Source organism: Cryptomeria japonica, chromosome 2, assembly GCF_030272615.1.
Source record: "Cryptomeria japonica chromosome 2, Sugi_1.0, whole genome shotgun sequence".
Lineage (NCBI taxonomy): Eukaryota > Viridiplantae > Streptophyta > Pinopsida > Cupressales > Cupressaceae > Cryptomeria > Cryptomeria japonica.
The window spans coordinates 222,130,377-222,154,540 of NC_081406.1; the positions used below are offsets into that span (position 1 = coordinate 222,130,377).

Genomic DNA, 24,164 nt, shown 5'->3' on the forward strand with positions numbered 1-24,164 from the left:
TTCGTCCGAGCTAGAGATGGCCAAAATCTTGGCTAAATTTGAAAGGTTCACATGAAGGTGTTACAAAATGAAATTGAATAGCCAAAATTTGGCAAGTATGGGAAATACTTCACAGAGAAAATTCCAATTTTCTCCATTGTGGCGAAAGCACAGAGGAATTCTCCTCCAAATTCAAGGCACTTGAAAGAATTATAGGGTATGAAGAAAGAAAAGTCCTCAAACTTGATGAAAATATAGGAAAGAATTTCAGATTTCTTAGGGGATTTCATCTACAATCCCAGTCCTATTGAAGCAATCAGGGCAACTTCTTGAGGGATTTCATCTCGTGAGGAATTGAAGACAAGCTCCCAATCAGAATCAAATGGTGACAAGAAGAGTATTGACACAAATTGGAGAATTCAAAGGAATAACATCAATCCATTTCAAGCAGGAGGAATTTCAAAGCAATCAGGAAAGAAAATTTTAATAACTTCAAGTCCAAACATCTGCTCCACGGGGAGATTTCCAGACCTCAAAGATTCAAATGCAGGTGAGAAGAGATCAAAATCTCGAAAGGAATCTAAGATCAAAGCTAGGAAGAAGCAAGCGCAAAAGACAGAGTCATCAACAAGGAAAGATATTCTAAGGCAAGTACATGGAAAAAGAATTAAGTGACCAAGGAGGACATCCAACACACTGAGGTGGCGCCTCGTCATCCTCCAACCAATCAAATTGTTCCAAGTCAACATGTCCAAGTTCAATGAACCTGACTTTTTCATGAAAGCTTCTAGAGGGCACACTCCACAATGCAGCAACTCTCTATTTTATTCTTGGTGTCCCCAAATGTAATTTTCTCATTGGTAGAGAGGTAGTTCGTTGTAACAAACCCTAATTAGGGTTTTATTTTGTAATCTCGATCGTTGATTCGAAATCAATCCTGGCCATTGAATTGTAATTGAAGAGCCTATAAATTGAGCTCACTCCTCATTTGTAAAACATGGGAGCATGTTGCAAAACATGTTGAGATAAGCAAATTGTTGTCTATGACTGCCAAAGTAATAAGTAATGCATTGTTCAAATTGATGGTGATTACTTCTCTTATTTTGGAGTTTGCATGGTTCTTATCCCTCATCATAATTTAGATTTTATTTCATGTATGTTAGACAAATGCAAGATCTGATAAGTATTGATTTATGGTGAATCTTCCGCTCATACTTTTGATGAACAAATGATTTTTGTTCATTGTGTAAAGTTAGTCTAAGCTTACTTTGTGGATGCTTAACTTTTGTCTGAAAGAATATTGTTCGATTTGATGGTAATGATTCATGACATGAAAATCATAAGCACGCCCCCTTGAAGATTGCACCCACTTTGTGTAGCTGTCCTAGCGTGGCAAAGCAAAGCATGCTTATTGGTTTCACCGAGTCAATACCGTCTCTTGAATTCTTAGGAATAGATTAGAACTTCTAAACCCTTATCTCCTTTTCAGTTTTCTTGAAGTCCATGATCCAAGACTTAAATGATAGAGCTTTATTGTCTAGACCTTCATTGTGAATTGAACGAGCCAAGTGTAAGTCCCTTTGTGTACTACCAGAATATCACAACGCCCATCGAGCTTATCCACACATCAAGACCTAACAAAGGAAACCTTGGAATCGCCATATGATCTTCTCGCAATCTTAGCATATGCAGTGATTTTGTTCAAGAGAGGATAGAATGTCTTTGAACATTTTATTTTGTGTTTGGTGGGTAATAAAACGCACACCAACACGTCCTTCCTTAGTTGAGAAAACACACAAATGGCAAGGACCTTGTGCAACCAGGAGTGACATGATTTGCTAGCCACTTCCTCAATTTGTGAAGCATTTTTGCCGCAATTCCTCATGTCAAGCAAACGTTTGTGTTTGATGCTTGGTTGGAGTCTCCATATTCCAAAAGAGTTGAAGGGGAGAAGTTTGCAAGAACAATCTTTAATGAAACATTCATCAAAAATGGAGAGGAGTTAATCAGGGTAAGTAACAAATGCTTTTTTATAAACTTTATACAAAATAATCTATTTGCTTCTTTTTTTTAGGGATCAATTTTGTAATAATTTAAAATTTGTTTCCAATTTTTTTGGTGACAAAACCTTTGGTCGAGGTCTTCATATGGTGGATGAAGAGGGCATGTCAATGGGTTTTCTTTATAAGGCCATGGATAAGGCCAAAGAGGCCCTATTGCATTACTATGGTGGAAACAAAAAAAATGAAATCATTTGGCACATCATTGATCGTAGATGGGTAAACCAACTCCACCAACATATACATGCCTTGGCCCACTACTTGAACCCAAAATTCTACTTACTCTGGTATATCTAAGGCTAATGAGGAGGTCAAGGTAGGTGTCACTACATGCATGGATAAGACGGTGCCAGATTGTGAGATGAGAGACAAAGTTCTTGATGAGTTGAGAGGTGAAATTTGCGATATCTTAATTATGAATTTGGCAATGTTGACTCTCTAGATACATCAATTTTACATACATAATAATTAATTTTCTACATTTGATCTATCTATTCAAGGTCTACAAGAGCACGGAGGGGAGACTCTTTTCTTTAGCCCAAGCAATTAAGAGAAGAGAAAAACAACCACTGGGTAAAAATTTTAGTTCAATACTACAAGCAAAAATTAGAAACTTGATTCTTAAATCTTTTTACTTAATTCTTATAATTTTAAAAAACAAATTGCAGATTTATGGTGGGAGAATTATGGTGTTGGCACACCAAATCTTCAAAAGCTAGCCATCTATATTTTGTCCCAGCCATGTAGTGCTACTAGGTGTGAACACAATTGGAGCTTATTTGAGAACATGCACACAAAGAAGAGAAACAAGTTGACCCAAGAGAGCCTAAAGGATTTTGTCTTTGTTCAGTACAACCTTCTCCTTTGAACTAGAAAGGTGGAGGGCATTTCACATGAATCCATCAACTTAGATGATATTGATCCTCGTGGTGAATGGACTGTCGATGGACAAGATGATGTCCTCCTTACTGACCAAGATCTTGCAGGATTGGAGAGAGGAGCAGCAAAATAAGCAGAAGCAGCAAAATTGGATGCGATGGAGGATACCAAAGACACTTTTGAAGAAGCAATCCATCAGCATTTTGATATTATAGAACCTTCTAGTTTGAGGCCTAAAAAATTAATTTACATTAGGAGGGGAAAGAGCAAGATGTAGATTATATTTGGTTTTTTTCTCATTTTGACGATGTTATACATTTATAAAATAAATTATGATGATGTTATACATTTAAAAGTTTGAAACTATGAAATTTCAAATATGCAAAGTTCTTTCATATGATGTGTAATGTTTAAATTATGACAAATTGATAGTCAAATTAGGCTTTTATATTCTCTAAATGCATTAATTTCTTTTTTTCTGCAATTATAAGATTTTTTTGTGGAGTCTTGAGACCGAGTCAAAATTTTGGGCTGCTGAGTTGAGTCCAAGTCTGACTCCTAACAGTTTGACATAAACAATGCAGTAATAAGAATATATAGATATGAAATTTCAAATGTATTACAATATATGAACAATCTGCTATCCAATGCTAAGGAAGATCTGATATCATCAAGGCATTGAATAATTTTGAGTAAAGAAGGCAATGTTTTCAGTATATCAAGGAAGAGTAAATGAGTAAATGGAGTGTCCACTCTAGAATGGGTTGCAGAGCTCAGTCATGATCGGTGAACAACACAAACAAAGCAGAAATGTACACAAATACCAGCAAAGGCGGAAGAATATCAGAGAACAATGAAATGAGATTAGTTAAGATCATATCAAAATCTGCAAGCAAAAGAACAAATAAAAACTTAAAAGCAAATTAAGAAGATCACGAAAAAGTAGGAAGTATATTAGATATGGTACAGTTTTTTTTAAATATCCATACACTTGAGAATATATAAGGACAGATAAAATTTCTAATCAGACCAGAGTATTTATTATAAAACCTACATGGATAATAACATGTAGAGAAATATATAAATACATATATAGATCCACACACACAAATGGACATGGCTTTTTTCAAAGATACGAGGACTAGTAAAACCGTACCAATTAAATAATGCAAGAATAATATTTTATTGAGATGTTGTTTGCAACATGCTACAGTAGATAGGATGGCCACTATCCGATGCTAAAGAAGATCTAATTTTGTCAAAGCATTCAATCATACTTTGGACTTGAGCATGCTGAAATTCAGGGGGATTATTAAGTTTGAGGGCATACATTCAAGAGACTTGAACTAAAACATGTCCACAAATACACACAACAGACAACAAAGCACGGTTTTAGGAGGATTTTGTTTTCAAAGGACTTCGACATAAGGAGAATATTATGATGATTTTGTCTCACTTGTCATGAATATTTACATTAACCCAAAAGCACCACATGCCACTTATTCTCCAGTTTAAGAGAAAACTTGTTTAACTTATACTAGAAAGTTTAGACAAGGCAATGAATGTCATTGGGGAATGTGGACAAATTATACTGACACACAATGTGAACTATTTTAGTTTTGCATGTGGTCGATCATTGAGAAAGATGACAGTATCAATGCGTATTCAGTACTTCACAAAATTTTACAAAAACAGTACAATAACTTTTACTCAATGGAACCTACATTTGGGATCAACGAGGGATGGTAAGGATATTGAAGGGAATTCAATGTGAAATTGGCATTGATTAGCTGACACAGAACACTGATCATGAGATTGGTGAACCAGATGGGCAAAAGCTAGCACAGCTTGCTGATATGATCAACTGGCATCAAAACTTCCCCTTGGCCCCACTGACAACAGTACAGGGAGCACATGAACAAGGTCAATAGTCAAACGAGGTTCAGATTGGTGGGAGATAGACAAAGTTAAGGGTTTGCATTAACTGTCACCATAAATTTATGCAACCAACACAAACTTGAAGATTTGTACAACAAAAACAGTTGGCACAATTAATGTGAGGGTAAAAACGAGGCACCAAAGTTGAATCGAGGCTTTTTTAAAATGAGCAAAAAATTCACAACTTTGGTGTTTTTTCCTGTCTGATAAATAATTATATTAATGTCCACAATTGACCAAGAGTAGGTCAATGGGGCAAGAGAATACATGAGTTTATGGAAGAAGTTAGAGTGTATTACTACACGGAACAAATTACAGACATCTTCACAAAGCCTCTTCCAAAAAATACTTTTGATTAACTTACACAGAAGTTGGGGGTGATAACCTCTTCATTCAGTTATTAATGAGATGCATTTTGGGGGGGAGCTCATCATTGCACCATTTTACAACTTCAAGGATTCCATTGACATTGATGTCAAAGGGGGAGAAGTAGAGAAAGGAGGAGCAACAGAGACAGGGCGTGTGTTGTGTTCTTACCATATTTATGGATTATTTTATGCAAGGTTACCATTAATGACAAAGAGAGAGATTGGTGGATTATTGTCATTAATGTCAAAGGGCAAATCAGTTTGCTCCCGAATGGCATACATTGCTGAAACAGATTGAAAGCAGAAATTATCTTCACAAAGGCAGAAATGAACAAATGATAAAAATGCATTAAATTCTTGTTGGTCGACCACCCTTTATATTGGCGCCCAAGACAGATTTGATTTATTATCTATGCTGGCCAATCCTGTACCATTTTGGCATCCATTTAGACTTTAAAATGCAATCAAATTAATTGTTTTACTCAAAATGGGCCATCCCGTTTTGGTGCTTAAATTGTTAAAAAAATTTAAAAATAAATAAATTTATATTTATTCCAAAGGGGGCGACCTCTTGTGTGACCGCCCAAGTTTGCAAGGGTGCATATAAATGTAAAGTTCCCCTCCTTTGTAAAGAATATGCATTTTCAAGAAGCCAGCCTACTTCATTAAGATATAAATGGAGTTTGTGAAATGTGGAGAAGAGTTTGAGTGCTAGAAAAAGAGATATATCATATATTCACCAGCAGATTTGTGTGTAAAGGAAATATAAAAGATTATCAAGGCAGATTTTGTCAAAGAATTATAGCAGATCTAAGAGGAGAATATGGCAGATTTGGAGCAGACCTTTTAAAGTGATTTTGCAGCACATTTAAGGCAAATTTTGAGGAGATTTTTTCTTCAAGAAGATTTTGTTGTTCAAGAGGTTGGTACCTCTTCATAGAATAGATTGGTATCTCTTACTAAGTTGGTGCTTAGTGGTGGGGATTGGTGTCTCCAATGGGTTGGTGCCTACAAAGATAAGTGGAGATTGATGCCTACAAAATTTGTAAAAGAAGTATTTATATAAGCAAATCATTTTGACGTGGTTTTCTCTTGAAAGGATTTCCACGCAACTCTTGCGTTCTTCTTGTGTTCATAATTGTTGATTTTGTGCAATTGATATTATTGTGGTTGTTAATTTCAAGAAGTTAAACGAATTAACTTATACTGAGTATAAGCTTGTGATCATCAAAGTTGTCTGTTGATATTTAAGACCAGCAGTATGATTGAGAAAATTTTGAGAGTAAGGGAGCACAGTGATTATCACTTTACTACCATTTCCATTAAGAGCTAACGGTATTGTAAGTGGCAGAGTGGCCTTGATGCCACATTCCCACTGAAATCAGCCATCTATCACCCTCATTCATAAATAAATTAAAAAGTGTGTGTGTGTGTGTGTGTATATATATATAGTGTCTTCTACCTCATTATTTGAATCTTCTCCTTTGGCAAAAAATACAGTATACAACTAGCTGATAGTATTCCTCTATTTCTTTTTCTGAACCTGTCTTTTTTCCTTGACTTCTTCAATAAGTAAAACATAATTTTATTCTAAGAACATATTGAATTTACGCGAATAGGAAAGATATCGTGACCACGATGTTAAGTAGCTGACTATTAAAGATGGACCATTGGCTAATGCTGATTTAGAACTAATAATTTTTTACCCATCAAAGGCTGATATCTTCAGTTTATGTTTGCACATCTAGATATATGCATGTTTACATTATACTAAATGAATTGAGAATGACGTCTTTATCCATCAATAAAGGAAAGATGTTAAAAGCAGAAGAGACACTGCTAGAAATAAAAGCCTTCAAAATGGCAACAAAAGAAGTGAACATGGAGATACTACACAGTTCCAAAGGCAACGGGCTTCATAGAACCTACCTTCATAATTAAAGGTAGTTCAAAAAAATGATGCTTAATGCTGATAGAGCTAATATGATATCTACATTCATGAATGTGCCACTCTCATGACAAAAAGGAAATCCCAAATAGACAAATAACAGTAACATATCTATCCAAGAGAAAAGAAGAAAAAAAGAGCATCTCCAAGGAGCAATAGTATACCTGATAAATTTTCTCTTGAATTGAATGTTTCCCTTCTTTCAAACATTTTAACAAGAGAGGCCATATATTCTCTGAAAGTAACTCACATAGTTTCTTCCAAGCGTTTGCATTCCTTTCATTTGATGAAGCTCTCAGCATTACTGGAGTTGACGAAGCAGTATAAATTAAAGGCTGAATGAATCCTCCTTTTAGAGAATAAGAGGACCGGCATTCAGCTTCCTCATTGTATGCGCATTTATTATCACTCGCACCAGAAATTAGCAGTTTAGACACGGCAAAAAAAAGATGATGTAGAACTCGTGATGTTGAAATAATTGAATCTGCCATCAACTGCATGAAAAATAAGAAAATGTGTAACTACACACATCAAAATATTCAAATAGAAATTTCACATCGAAACAAACAAGCTTGACTATAATAAAATTCTTCAAAAAATGTTTGGTCCTGAGAACCTTGTAATTCTTGTACTAATTTTGCAAAGCCTGCCAAAATACAAATGAATTTGACATTCTTCAAAAATCTAACCTTGATAGGGATGAGAACCCCTTCCCTCATGCTTAATATGAGAAAACAGGACAACAACAAAAATTCCAATTACGAATGGTTTTGCAAAGTATGCCCTTGTCAAGGTTTCAATTCATTGCTTTTTTATTCTTCAGTTGATATTGTAAGTCCCTAGTTAACATCATTCCATTGTAAAACCAGCTGAATCTTTGGCAAGGTTGGTACTTGTCAACTTATTGTTGGTACATAATTTTTCAGTAGCTAACTTTCAACAAATATATGCTATGGTTGTAAATAGTTGTATTTTGAAGCTTCCAACAGAATAACGTAGAAAACTTTCAAATTTAAAGCATGTAATAAAACAACATTGGGTTTTTATATTATTGTGAATACAGTAATTCTAGTAAAGAGGTCAGCATAAACACATGCCAATGGTGCTCATGATCACAATTTTCAACCTTTGAAGTGAATAATCAAACCAAAGATTTCAAACTCAACTCTCGAATAATTGCATGGAATTTGGTTGGCTAAGTAAATAAACCACAAACTGGCCACTTGCCATTTCCAAGTTTTCATGAGTCCGCAGTGCAAACTCACTTCACTGCAAGTACTCAGCAATTCTGCACTTGTCTGCAACTGGGACTTGCTAGACACAGTTTCCAATTTGACACAACAAAAATAAAGGGAAAAATGTAAAGAAAACAATGCGACAATGTAGTTTCTTGGTCTTTTTTAACTACTTTGCCCAGCAAATTTCCCAACAAAGTATTTGCAAGTTTGTTTGAGTGAATTCAAACAAATCTGAAGCAGATTTGAAAAGAAAATATTTGCAATTTCAAAAAAAAAAAAATTTAAATATTTTATTCAAGCATTTTAATTTCCTTCCAAAATATTAGATTTAAATTTTTAAATTTTAAGCATGCTTTGAAAGAACTAAATTCAAAAAAAAAATCTTAGTCAGGGCTTCGGGTAGAAAAATCATTATTTTGCTTAAATCATTTGAGTCTATTACTATTAATTTATGTTTGTAACAGATTTTTTGTTTATTCTATTTTATGTCTTAGCCTTTTAGATTCAAATTGTTACTTTTTTACTTTTTGAGTTTTTTTTTTACTTAAACATGCTACACTTAAAACTATTTTATTGTTTTTATGAATGCTAGGTTAATACAATGGCATCAACATCAAGAAGTGGAAGCTAGCCCATTGTTGAAGATCAGAACGAGGATATCACTTGGAAACAAGGCACACTAGAACCAAACCCGATGACTATTGTTTGCAACTATTTTGAGAAGAGATATTTTGAAGGCATCAATAGCCTCAAGTACCACCTCACACATATTTCTTCCCAATTTTGTGGCTGAGATAGAACAAGTGATGCAGACAACTCTTGCATTGTTGGATCCAAAAAAATAGAGAGGTTAAGGACAAATGTAGGCATAACAGTAACCATTAATCCCAACTTGCCACAAAAAATAAAGGTGCATGTGACAAGGATAGTGGATTCCCATTGTGGTCTACACATTCACAACACATCAACCTCGTCTAGCTCCAACAAAACGCAGTCAGAGAGTTTTTTACCTTCAAAGAATAACATAGAATAAGGAGATGCACAAGAAAAAATCCCGACTTGTGGTAATTTTTGGTATCAAAACCAACTTCATTTCAATGTATCAATGAGCCCATACTAAGAGTATTTGATCACAACATTGATATTTGCAAAAAAGGGTACAAAGGGCACTCTCCATATGACTCAAGTGGGGAGCTGCTCCAAAATGATGTTACACGTACAAAATCAATTTTGGGAGAAAAAAGAAAGCAATGGCACAATACACAAATATTTAACACAATTTTCTAAGTTATTAGAGGATATTTTATTTATTTTAACAAACTATGACCTATAATTAAATTAACAATAATGTCATTTAAATATAAATTAAAACAAAATAAACTAAAATTTAAAAAAAATATATCTATATATATTAAAAGTTTAAAATTTAAAAATACAAAACTAAATAAACAATAATAATCCAAACTTTACCAAATCACTTTCACATTTAATTTTTAAATCTTAATTAAAAAAATAACTATAATAAAATAAGTAAGAATAAATTAAAATAATTTTAATTTTAAAATGTTAATAATTTGGGTTCATCCCATAGAGTGTTGGTTAACTGGTGGTAGTTTTGTTGCGCCCACCAAGGTTCAAACCCCTGCTAGGCCATTGTGATGGCAGGCTCGTGCCTTTGCTGATCCCATTTGTGACCTCACTGGTTCATAGCTCCAAGTCAAAAATGTTTCACATGGTACCGTAAGCATGTTGTGCTAGTGTCACCGGTCATTAAAATGTTTACCCAACATAAAAATAAAATGTTAATAATTTAGTAAATAATTAAATATATTAATAAATTTTATTTATATTTAAAGAATATATTTTTTAGTTTTTCAAAATTTCTAACATTTAAACAACATAACATAAATATCAAATTATAAGCAATTAATTTTTTTTAAATCTATGAAAATTAGAATGCCAAAAAAATTGTAGAGTTGCGCAGAAAGAAGACCCAAAAACTGGGTTGCTGAAATAGAAAAACATTTCATTTGTCTTCCTCATTTGGTGTAGGTTTTGTTTCTACTGAAAACAAATTGCACCATTGAAGTTTTTTTAAATCAAGTTTAGGAAGATTCACATCAGATTTTTGAAAAATCAAATCATTCAACACAACTAGAAAATTAGCATTTTTATGGCACACATGTACAATATCCAATGTGTGTCCAAGTCATATCGTACCCATATCCATATCCAGTACGGAGGTACACATGCTTTGAGGAGGGGTGGAGATGTAGCCGACTTCTCTAAAAGAATGATAGACTCATACTAAGATGGTGTTTTTTAGGTACATATATGCCTCTAAGAAAGTAAAGAATGCTAAAAAATTGAGTCTATTACTAGAAAAGATTGTGCTATAAGTGAACATTGAAAAGGTGGTGCAAGTTGTATCTAATAGTGTAGCAACATGTATGGTAGTGAGGAAATTGCTTCAAGAGAAGCATCCATCATTTTTTTAGACCCTTTGCATTGCCCATTGCCTTCTTATTTTGGAGAGCATAAGCAAGATTGATCGAGTGAAATTGATTGTGGAAGAAGCTAGGAATATCACAAAACATTTATAACTACCCTTGCATTCTTAGCTTAATAAGAGATCACACCAAGGGGGAAAAGATTGTACAAGTTGGTATAACAAAGCTTGCAATTAACTTTTTCACGTTGCAAAACATCTATAGTTTGTTGACACATTTGCAACAAATTTTTGTGAGTTGAGCAGAGCTAGATTCATCATATTCAATTAAACTTGCAAAAAGGAGGATCACAAAGACATTTTTTTGTCCTTATGAAGAGAGCTACAAAGATCATAACAGTAACTTCAAACTTCAATTTAAAGTAGGGCCAAAAAGGCAATCCAAAACTACTACTAAAGAGAGAAAAAATTGATCTCATTTGAAAGATCATGATCAAAGATGAAAAAATCAACTCACCAACCCATTCATGCATCAAGTTGTTGCCTCAACCCCAAGTTTATCTTCTCGAATGAGTTCACAAATTTTAATGGGGATATTTTAAAGGGCCTGTCAATAGGCACTCAAAGGATGACATCTAAGGTTGAGATGAATGACCTAATTATTCAAGAGTTGTGAAATTAAAGGCAAACTAGGGAAATCTCTTTTCCTCACAACTATCCACAGTGTTTGTGAATTATTTTATTTCCTTGCATTTAGTTTATTTACTTTATTGCATTATATATATATATATCTACGATAGGATAAGCTTACTTAAGTAGTTATCTACTTGGGTAGGTTATACTTAATGTGACTTGTATTTTCCTAGTCTGGTAGTCATCTTGAGCACACATGATTACATCTCATTTATCCCACATTGATTTTACATTCACATATATTGGTGGTGTATCCTATATATACCCACCTCCTATACTCTTGTATCTCAATCATTTTATTCCTTCCTTGATTGGAATGCAATTTATTCCATCATGTTGATCTTCTAGGTTCTTTGTGATTTCCATTAGGCCGCCTTAATCTTGCATGGCTATGTCCATAATCAAATCTTACATGGTACTAGAGCCAAATTATAAGTCTTTACTTAATCTCTTGGAAGATCTAAGATTGCAAATCTTTTAGTTTCTTAAAACATTGAGTATGTTTTTTTTCTTGCATCCTTGGATGATCCAAAGAATCAGAAAATTGTGATAAAAGTACCAAATTCTTATGGAGTTACTCTTTGGGGCTATATATTGCAATTGCATTTAGATTGGTGAAGCATTGATGAGATAACCAATGCATCCATAAGGTCATGTTTGTCCTTTATTGCACCCCAACTAGACACTAGAAGCCAAATATGCATGGTTTGTATTTAATAGGTGATTGCCAAATCCCAAAGGTAGTTAATAATTTAGAGAATTTTGATTCAAATCCAACCCTATCCTTGCATCCAAAAGCCCAAAAACATAAATTGACTATCATTTTGTCAAAATCGAAACACTTTACTACAAGGCCTCAAAGTTTTTTTGTCCTCCTTAACTGTCTAGAGGAATATTCTCTAGTCTTATGCTTAATAGTTGATCATTGGCACATGCTAGCATCACTTTGGACAAGCATGTGCACTACACAACCAAGAACAACAAATATTCCGTGTATCCCCATACCTGCTATAACCTATAAGATCTACTTGTTTGAGCACTTTAAGGCTAGTTTGGCAACATTTGTAAGCCGTAGACCATTGGGATAGTCTTATAGACCTTGGGTTCGCCCATGCAACCTCCAAACCACCTCAACAAACTTGTGGTACCCCTTCTCTAAAGCCTATGTCATACAACCAACCTATGTGGCCAAACCAACACACAAACCCTTACCATGTGGCATTAAGCAATTGTTAGCCAAACATGATAATATATCAAGCAATTCTCACTAAACTGGTGGAAATATAATGATCACCACATTTAATGGAAATCTACAAATCTAGCAACAATTCCACCAAACTTGGCAATGATGCCATGCTGACTTCAAAACCATTTGAATTTGGAACCTAAGTTTCAAATGTTGATATCTAGCTCATATGAGTGCCTTTTTCAACATTATTATCTTTTTTGGCTATTTTTCTACATACTTTGTGGCAATGTAAATGCTTTTTTATTTTGATGCATAATTTTTTCAAAACTTGCAATTTGTCACGATGATGCTACACAATTCTCATTTTGGAATCTTTTGAGGCCTCATTAAAGCTTATAAAAACTCTCCTTTTAATGTGTTATTTTCTTTTTAAAATGCAGGTCTATAAATAAACTTCTCAATATTGCTATTGTTTTGTGCTCATTGTGAGCAAAAAATGTACTTCATTTTGGCAATTGTAAAAGCACTGAAATCAAATCCATTTAATATTTTCAACTACTGGCAATTGTAAATACACTAAATATAAAGTGCCAAATCATATTTGTTGTTGTTGGGGTGGGGGTGGCCTCTTGCAGTGAATGATTTGGGAGGGATGTGTTCGTTCACGTTTCCTCTAATTTGAGTTCCATTTGTGCTCTCTTATCCTCACATGGGTCATCCTAAGTATCACTTAGCTTCAGACAATTACTCCACTTGGAAGCTGTAATAACCCCGTTCAATCTCTAAAGCAAAACAAGCAAGGAACATAGTATCATAGGCATGGCAAGCCAAGGACATTTCTTACATTAATTAGTTAATAGTAAAGACATTGCTGTCCAAGGAAAGCATAAACAGATTGAACAAAGGCATGTGGACGTCTCATGCATTAAGTAGTTAATAATAAACCTATCACTGACTAAGAGGGGATTAAACAGTTTGAGTGAAGGAAGATTAATTCCTTAACAATAGTGTTAAAAGTAAAATCAACTAAGGAAGAGACATAACTAGCATACCTATCTATAGATGAATAGGTAAAGTACGCCAAAGATATCATATTTGTTCATTATTCCACTTTTAAAAATATTCGATTATTATATTGTAATTAGTACTAAATTATTATTATATTATGATATTGTAATTAATATTAAATTATTATATTATTATATTTTTTATATTAAAATATTATCATATCATTATATTATTATTATAATATTAGATTGAGATTATTATGAAGTTAACTGATTGCATGATGTAGATAGACAGAATTGATTCATAGTAGTGGTAGTTGACAGGAGAAAATAAATAAAATATGTTTTTTGTTTTTCATGCATTTTAGTGTCACAAACACGTCAAATTAAATGCTTCTAGTTTTTATTGACAGACGTTTTTGGATCCATTATGTGAGTGTAATACACCTTCAGCATAAATTACTTCAGTTGTTTGCATAGTTTAAGGATGTTGAGACACAACTTCTCACATAATGCCCCTTCATGGCATATTAAAGGAGGATCACGGTTTCATCACAAGGCATTCAGTTTTGATTTTATATATACAATCCAGATCTGAGGCACTCTATAAGGGCCAATAAGCAGCCAAAGAACAGGTGGTCTTTTCCACCCAACTTGCAACGCTAAGGCACACAAATATAAAGACATTACTCAGGCAAAGCATCAAGAAGACATCACACATGTACAAAGTTATTATACAATTCTTTAGATTGATTCCTTGCAATATTGAACAATTGATCTTTAGGATAAAAGGCTAACTTAAGTGATTCAACAAGGGACATTACAGAAAGAAAAAAGTATGGAATGTTAATGAATGCAAGGTTTACACCTTACAACCAAAAACTTACTCCAAAACCAAAAGATCCTAAATTAAAGATGGCATGGCTCATTGTTTATACCAAGGCACTTGGATATTTTCATATATTTGTTTCTCTTGATCTTCTTTTTCAAATTAATAAATGTAATATGCCTAAGGAGAAATGAGACAAACTTACAAATTTGTGTGAACAAATAAAGTTAAGGGTTGTCAAATAGACAATTATCTCAATAAACCTCGATCCTAAAAGTTTTTACAATATTCAAGAGCATATAACTAAGGTCAATGATCTAACAGCACAACTCAAAGAGCGTGGTATTGAGAATAAGGATGTACATTTGACTTTCAATGTGCTTAGCGATCTTCCTTCTACATATGTTGCATTTGTCTTAGTTTTCAAACTCATCAAGTGGCTATGGAGCAATATAAACAATACCCTCATTTGAATCATTTTCAAAAATATCAATTCATAAATTACTAAATTAGCAAAGTTAATCGGTATGGGTCTTCTCAAGCCTTCCGAGTCATAAGCTTTGGTTGTTCAACCATAGAGTCAAAAAGGCCAATTAACCCTCATAAGAAATAGAAACAATCTAAGCACAAGCCACGAAAAAACAAAGCATATTCATCTTCTATTTCACAAATAGAAACTCAATCCTCTTCTAGGAAAGCAAATTTCTAGGAGAGACCAACTTGTTCCTATTCCAAGAATAGTTGGTCATGATGAACATCGATATCATGCTAAGCGAATTGACGAGTAGAAACATCTTCAAAAATATTCCCATACATGAGTATCATCTCTTTCTACTTCTGCAATATAAGGAAAGGGAAAGTATGAACTTGTTGCAATGGTAGATTTTTCACAAGTGTGGATAATTGACTTAGGTGCTGCGCAACATATTGTTATGATAGAGAAGAATTTTATTCCTTGAAGCCTTCTTTTCTACTATATTCTCATAGATTATAACAAACAATAGATGTTGTTGCGAAAGGTTCAGTTGACATGGATGAAGGTTCATTCAAGATGTCCTTTGTGTACTTGTTTTCTACCACTTTTTCATAGGTGATGACAAAACAGTAGATGTTGTTGGGAAAGGTTCAGTTGGCATGGATGAAGGTTCATTCAAGATGTCCTTTGTGTACCAATTTGTTTGCCAACCTTCTTTATATCTATAAATCACTCATCTCAAGAAATTCAAGATTTTGAGAAAAATTAATTGAATGCAATGAGGAAGGTTGACCATCATTCTAGACTATATGCATTTTCCCACTTTGTGCCTAATTATCCTTCTACATCTTTACTCACTCGTTCAAATATGGTGAGCAGCTTATAACACAAAGAGCTTATCATCTCAACTACAGTTATCTTCAATAGCTCCACTCCCAAGATATGGTTACAAGACACCCTCGTATCAGCTTTTCAAATAGTGTGTAAAAGTTGTGATATGTGCAAGCATCAAGAGGAGAAATTTGACAAAGAGAAATCTGTGAGGGCTTAACAAGTCCTCGAATTACTTCACAATGATCTAACAAAACCTTTTCCATCCTTGTCTTTTATCAAGGCTCGCTATGTTCTCACATTCATTAGAAACTATTCCAGATATACTTGGATCTACTTCCTTTGATAGAACAGTCAAATATTTGACAACTTCAATACTTCAAGGCTCTTGCTAAAAAATAAACTAGGAAGTATGTCAAGATTCTATACACAAATAATGGATAAGAATACATGAACTACAAATTTAGCCAACTCTACACTCTTGAGAAGATTAATATTTAGCATATAGTTAAATACACACCAAAGCAAAACATTGTAGCAAAACAAATGAGCAAGTCCTTTAAGAAGATTGCTAGCTACATAATTGATCCTCAATCTCTAGCTCCAAAGTTTTGGAACCAAAGCAATTAATTGTGTTGCTCACATTCAAACCTATAAGTTCCCTACAACGCCTTAAAAGGTATGACTTCTTTTGAAGCTTGATGTGACAAAAGATCGATTGTGTAGAAATTCCTAGTAATTAGATTTCACATTGCTGATTGTAAGCTTGTTTGGAATTCCTTTCTATGTGGAATCAAGCTTGAGGCCAAGTGTTCCATTCCACTTCTTGTTGCCAAATCATATTGTCAAGTTGTTGGTAGCCTCATCAATCTATCTCACATTCACACATAGATCTCAAATGTAGTTGGCATGGTTTCACAATTCGTGCAAGAACCACGTGAGAAAAGTCATATACATCATCCATCATTGGCAAAGTCAAGTGTGCTTTGCGTGAAAAGTTTGCAATGAAAAACTTGAATTTATTGCACTACTTTCTCAAGATCAAGATCATTCAATCTTCTTTTGACATTACACTTGCTTAGCCCAAGTATGCTCTTGGCCTTCTAGTTAGATTTCACATGGCTGATTGTAAGTTTGTCTAAAGTTCCTCTTTGCATGAAGTCAAGCTTGAGGCCAAGTGTTCCACTTCACTTCTTGTTGCCACATCATATTGTCAACTTGGTGGCAGCCTCATCTAACATTCACAAATGCATTCTCATATGCAGTTGGCACTATTTCACAATTCATGCAAGAACCACATGAGCCTCACTAGAACACTGCCAAACGTATCTTACCCATATACAAGGCATCCGCAATTATGAATTCACTATGTAAGAAGTATAGGTTCAACCTTACTTAGATATACAAATTTTAATTTAGCTAACAATTTTGATGATCATAAAACCACATCTAGCTACAGCATTCACTTTGGTATTCAGTACATGTATTGGTAAAGCAAGAAGCAACATACTATTGCTTTTTCTTCAACCAAGGTTGAATCTCAATGATATTTTAATCTTGCCACTAAAGCTCTTTGGTTTCAATATATCCTTACCAAATTTGGTATTCCTTCTCAAAGGCCATCAACCATCTTCTGTCACAATCAAGTGTCATTAAAATATCAAAGAACCCGGTTCATCATCAATAATCCAATCACATTAAAATCCATTAGCACTATATCAACAACCTGATGTGGGAGAAAAATCCTTGATTTACAATATTGTCTTAAACCAAAACAAGTTGCAAACATCTTCACCAAACCCTTCACTGAGAGCAAGTTTCATCATTTGTGAGTTCACTTAGGTGTGTAATACCCTATTTCTTCAAGGGGGGGTCAACTAGACGTCTCTTCATCCTCTTATGGGGAGTGGAGATTTTTCCTATGAGTTTTCTAGTCCCCTTATTTTTTGAGGAGACCATTTTGTACATAGGCACCTAATATGACCACACATTTGTTGAGACCTATTTATTCAACCCCACATACCCCACTAGGTTGCGCTTGTGTGGGGAGTTGATGCATTATTTTGTTTTATTGCATTTAGTTTATTACTTTATTGCATTATATGCATTATGAAAAATAAATTGAATGAATGATTCAATAATCGGATGATTACATTGAAAGATATACATACATATATATAGAGGTTACAAGACGATGTTCTATAATTAGAACATAACGTTAAAGTAAAAGATTAAAGAGCTAAAAGCTAATTAACTAAAAAGCTAAATGACCATTAAACAAGGAACTAAATATAGGTGACTAAAATATAATTAAATATTCTAATACCCTCCCTTAATGGTCATTCTATCTACTAACTACCCTACAAAGGACACTACAAGTCTTTTGATCACAAACGAAAAGAACACTCTGTTGCAGTGGAGACCCTCCCTGGATTTGAAAAGTGTTAATGACCAAGAGTACTAGAATCCATCCAACCTGACGTTGGGTAACCAAACTGAAACTTGAAACCATGATTTTGAGGAAAATTGGCAAACCCTTTTGCAGAAGAGTATCAACTCCAAAACTGACTGCAAGATACCACGGTTGCAGATGTTCGCCCTGGCAGGTGCGACCCAAACTGACTACAACAAAGCACGATTTTGAGAAAAAAATCGTCAAACCCTGAAATAGGAACCCTCGAAAAGAGAATTTACGATTTTGAGGAGAAAATCGAAAAACCAAGAAATTTGAGGTTACAAATCATCGTTTTTGTGGAAAAAAACGGTAAAACCCAGATAATTAAAATCTTACGCGAATATCACTAATTACAGATGAGATAATTTTTAAGGGAAAATTATAAACCCTGTGAACAATTTTTGAGGAAAAATTTGTGAAAACCCTCCCATGATTTTTTGTGGAAAAAATCAGAAAACCGACAAACAATTTTTCAAGAAAAAAACATGAAAACCCTGGGACCTGTAAGACGAGGTCTGGCCTAAATCAATCTGATCAAGGCAACGATAGATATCGTGAACATGCACTGTTTCCAGGTGTTGTGACAGCTGTTGAACTTTTGACTGTGTTCCAACATGATGTTGGTCAAAGATGCTATCACAAAAATGGAGGTTGAACGAGGTCAACCTAGTGAAAGCATGAGACCTAAGGATTTTAATTCAAAAATCAGAATAGAAGCAACTGCACAAAAAATCTGAAACCCTGGAGGAGAATTCTGACACAAATTCCAATGTGCAAATTTCAAGGTTTGGAAGAAACCCAGAAATTAAAATTTTCTGCACACTTAAAACAGCAAAAATCCCAACATCCATAGAAATAGCAGAAATTGTGAACTGTTTTTAAATTCCAAGGCAAATTTGCTGGCACAAAATTTGAGGCACGGACAACGAGGCACCCAGAAAATTCTGAGACCAACCTAGAAAAGCTCTCGAAAAACCCACCAAGAATCTGAAAACAGAATACAAATTCGATGGCTCAAAAATTGAGGCACGGAAAACGATGCACCCAGAAAAATATGACGACGACCCAGTTGAGGTCTCGAAAAACCCACCAAGAATCTGCAACCAGAATAAAATTTTGACTTGAACTGAAGGGTCAAAACCCTAGTCGAAAATTGCAGAAACCCTAGGAAAATTTTCAATCTGCAAAAAAACATGAACTGTTGCCCAGCACAAAGAAATTCGTCCACGAACCAAAAACCTTCAAAAAGCCTTAAAAAAAACAAAATCTTTTTTTATAAAAGAACAATTAAAAAAATCTAGAAAATATTCCAGAAAGAAGGCCATGAATTTTTATTAAAAAATTTGCCAAACTTTAAAGAATCCCATCGACCCGCTCTGATACCATGAAAAATAAATTGAATGAATGATTCGATAATCGGATGATTACATTGAAAGATATACATACGTATATATAGAGGTTACAAGACGATGTTCTATAATTAGAACATAACATTAAAGTAAAAGATTAAAGAGCTAAAAGCTAATTAACTAAAAAGCTAAATGACCATTAAACAAGGAACTAAATATAGGTGACTAAAATATAATTAAATATTCTAATACATTATAGATAGGATAAGCTTACTTAGGTAAGTATACACTTGGGTAGGTTGTACTTGTGTCATGTGACTTGTGCTTTCCCAGTTCAGTGGAGATGTTGTGTGAAGATGTGACATCTCCTTTATTCCACACCGGTTGCATACTCGCACCTCTTGGCAATGTGTCATATATGCATACTCACACCTCTTGGCAATGTGTCATATATGCATACCCACCTCATGTACTCTTGTATCTCAATCATATTCTATTATTTGATTAGAATACAATTTTTTCTATCATATTGATCTTCTAAGTTCCTTGTGCTTTTCATTGGGCCTTATTGATCTTGGGTGGCTATCTCCATAGCCAAATCTTACACAAGGGACATCAACCCAAACACCAAGTTAAAAAAAAAGTGAAGTTCTGACTTATATCTTGCAATTATTGCTTACAAGTTACACCTATTCCTTACAAACTTTTGAATATCTTTTTGTAAGGTTCTTAGTAAAAGGATTGGAATGAAAATACCCCAAATCTTCAAAAGCTACCCCTTTGTATTTTGTCTAAACCTCGTAGCACTTCTCAATGTGAGCACAACCAGATTCTTTTAAGGTAATTCACACAAAAGTATAAAAAAAAGTCTCATGAACTAATTTTTATGCAATAGAACCATTGTTCTAAAAAAGAAAGGTGGACACAACTACTCAAAGCCTGTGGATTTGAAAGAGATAAATCTATACATACTAGACTACAAAGGATGAGGATACTCCAATGTTATAAAAGACAAGATTGTTGAATTCAAGATGAAAGTTATGAAGGATGTAGCAAAAAAAATAATAAAGGGTATTAGATTGGATTAATCATTAAATCATTGCAAATGATGTTGAACATGAAAAAAAGAGTCATTGCCATCTAGATTCAAGGTGGAGCTGCAACCTTCTAGTACGAGAGTGAACACAACCGATAGCAATGAATAAGCCCTATTGGTGCACATAGTTGTACATCCCAAATACCCAAAGTAAGATCTTTTAAGCACTAGGGCTGTCAAACTTAAGACAAAAACCCAAAGCTTATGATCATGGGAGGCTTCCCTAAGGTGCTACTTCTAAATACAATTACAAATAATGAACATGTACCTTGCCACAAATCATACAAAACGCATAATAAAACCCTATTTAGGTTGTCACCCTGTATCTATTTGCTGGTTTGCAATTTTCAAGGTTCTACACCTATATAAAACAAATGAACTACCACATTATATGTTATGGATGTGTTTTCTAATAGCCCAAATGTTGTCATGCACATCTAGTTGTGATGCTGAATAAAATTCATTACAACACAAATTGACAACAATGTTTAGATTTGATTGTTTGGGTGTGTTGGAGTGATAGGGGGTTGAGCATATGTCAAATTGGTGCCTATATCCAATCAAGTAAACAAAGTCTAGACATATCAAACACAATGAATATAGTGACTAAAATCCACTTGCACTACCTTAATCAATTAAGATGTTGTTGATGACTTCACCTTCAAACCCTATACATAAGCTAGGCTCTATGCATGTAAATAAGAAGATGAATAACTTTGTACAGCATTAAAAGAATCTAAATAATCCATGAACAATTCCATACACTTCTTGCATTGTACTCAAAAAATACTTTACAAGGATTTCACAGTTGTCTAGTTAGCTAAATAATCAAATATAACACCTAAAAGTGCACACATTACACATGTTGACAGTTTGATAATGTTGGATATGTACCTCTGATCCCATCTTCTAGGATAACAATGTTTCATTACACATTTGGGATGAAAATCAAATCTTTACAATGCAAAAAATGTCTGAAAACCCTATACTAAATACAAACCCTAGTAGCTTGGAAGTTTATTTTCCTTATTTTTGCCCTACAACCTCTTTTCCCCTAATTGAATGATGAGAACCTAGAAATATATATCCTTTGACATATTCATGCAACTCAAGAGAAGAAACATGGTTGTTTGACACCACAAAGGTTGCCCATACCCTTGACATCATCATATTCGAAGCTTCATTGTAGAAATTTCCTCTTTAGGATGTTCAAAGGATCAAAAAATCTATTCCTTTTCTATCACAACCATCCTACACATTAAAGGCATTGATAGGGTTCGGTGTATAGAGCAAGGAGGAGATTGCTAAATCCGAAAAAATGGCAGCCTAAACATGGCATCAAGATCATCAAGCAAGAAACTTCAACCACCATATTAATGATTGTATGGGCATCTTCATCATCCACCACTAAAAGTGGATTTGAATCTGCATCCTTGAAATACACAATGATTTCTAGGCAAGAGAATCTGATTGGGTAGTTGCAAGGTCTTATCGGTTCATTAATGACGCTTTGAATCGCGCAAAGAGGTAGGTGAGAGTGAATACTCCAAAATGTGGGAATCTTGGAATTTTGAGAATCGAGAGTTAAGGATAGCAAATGATACATATAGGAAATTATCAAGGAGCCAAGGATCATAAGTGCAAAGGAATTTATCTCTGAAAGCATACAGATAAAGATAAGTCCAAACTCCTAATCCCAATGAGATGACATATTGAAAAGTGTTAGGGATCATAGATACCGAGAAAAAGGTACTAAGGTAAGGGATGGCCAAAATTCTAAAGCTGAAAGATTACTTAGTGTAAAAGATCAAGGAGTCAAGGTTCAAATGAAAAGCATACCAATAAGATAATATCTAAAACTCCAACAAATAGAAAGGAAAAGACGACTTTTGCAAGAAAAGGATGTTAGAAGCAAAACTCTAAACTATTGACAAGACAAGGGGACAAAGGCGGGGATCAGAGAAGTTAAAACAGCAAAAACTCAAGCAAAACCCATCATAGTCAAATGGAGTGCCAACATGCCCTTACTTCAATTTTTCATTAGAAAGGTGAAGAATAAATTGTAAATTGTTGTGACTTGCGTAAATATGGAATTTATAATTATAATTTTCAATGACAAACATTATAATTACATAATTCTCATCATATTTATCACTTTGTTAATTCTACTCTCATGATGATGGAAAATTTATACTCTATTAGTATTCAAATCTGATAGAATACACTTCCCCAATGTTTTGCAAACTCATTTGATATGTTTGTAATTGTATTATACACTATTTTTTCTTTTGCAAGGAATTTAAGTAAATCTTTTTAAGTTGTTGAGTTTTTGGCATGTCATCAAGTCCAAGTCAAATTTGGGTCTGCCAAAGTTTTGCCAAGTCCAAATTTGCTAACTATCATTGTTCCTACCATTTGAATCTAAAAACTCACAAAAAGCATAGTAACTTCAGCCTAAAGCTCCTGCATGCAAAAAACAAAAAGCCTATCATATATTGTTCCGATAAGTTGAAAATCTATAATATATTTCCTTCACATTTAGTAGGAATCAGAAGATTTTCATAATAAGCTGCACAAGCTCCTAAAAGTACAGAAGCTTTTCCTGACCAGTGCTCTCTTGCATCTTCCCATTCATTGAGCTGAAAATAATTACTAAGCACAACTCACAAGCAATATACTTAATTTCACACCCATATTTCTTGTTATTACATATTATTCTTGTTTCTTTCCAGATTTTAGTTTGATATCAAACAGAAAACTGTTACCTAATATTTTTCAAAATTATGCTTGAAATTTTCTAAAAGGAATTAGGATCAAACCATTTTTATTGCATAGCATAAACCCAAAAGCATTGAAGATATAGAAGACTGGCTTGAGCAAAGGAATTGCAGTCCATTGGCAAGGCCCCGAGCATTTGAAACTTGCTCCAAAATAACTTTACCAGCCTGCCTCACAGACTACACCACATAGAACGCAACATTAATCCAATAAAAGACCTATAAGACGTTCAATATCAAACTCAGGTTGCATACGATTCAACTAAGAAACCATCTGATGATAACTTACAATTTCATGTTTGTAAAGCAAAATTAAAATGACCACAAACAGTTCTTACATCATCAGGATCCACTAACAACAGACAGACAGTCTCACTCATCCTTGGTTCCCATGTCCACTGCTTGTAAAGTTCACTACCTTCAATTTTACTAGCATAATTTGAACCGCACCTGGAAATCCAAAATTCAAATAACACAAAATCAGAACAATAACAAATAAATTATAATTTTACACCACTAACATAACTAAAATTACCCCACTTAATTTGACGAGCATCAGGCACACCCGGTTAAAAGCAGCAATGATTCTCTGTCCCCAATTTCC

The 24,164-nt window shown here is 34.1% G+C and overlaps 1 protein-coding gene across 3 annotated transcripts in view; it reads right to left on the reverse strand.

Annotated features, from left to right (window-relative positions):
* The window catches only part of LOC131037116 (uncharacterized), a 102,001-nt gene that overhangs the window by 35,155 nt on the left and 42,682 nt on the right, over window positions 1-24,164 (reverse strand). For all 3 annotated transcript variants that reach the window (XM_057969152.2, XM_057969153.2, XM_057969154.2), the window contains 3 exons: window positions 23,899-24,010; window positions 23,603-23,740; window positions 7,337-7,666 (listed from right to left, as the gene is read on the reverse strand). In XM_057969152.2, coding sequence (XP_057825135.2) covers window positions 7,337-7,666; window positions 23,603-23,740; window positions 23,899-24,010 — 580 coding nt within the window. The remainder of the gene's footprint in view (window positions 1-7,336; window positions 7,667-23,602; window positions 23,741-23,898; window positions 24,011-24,164) is intronic.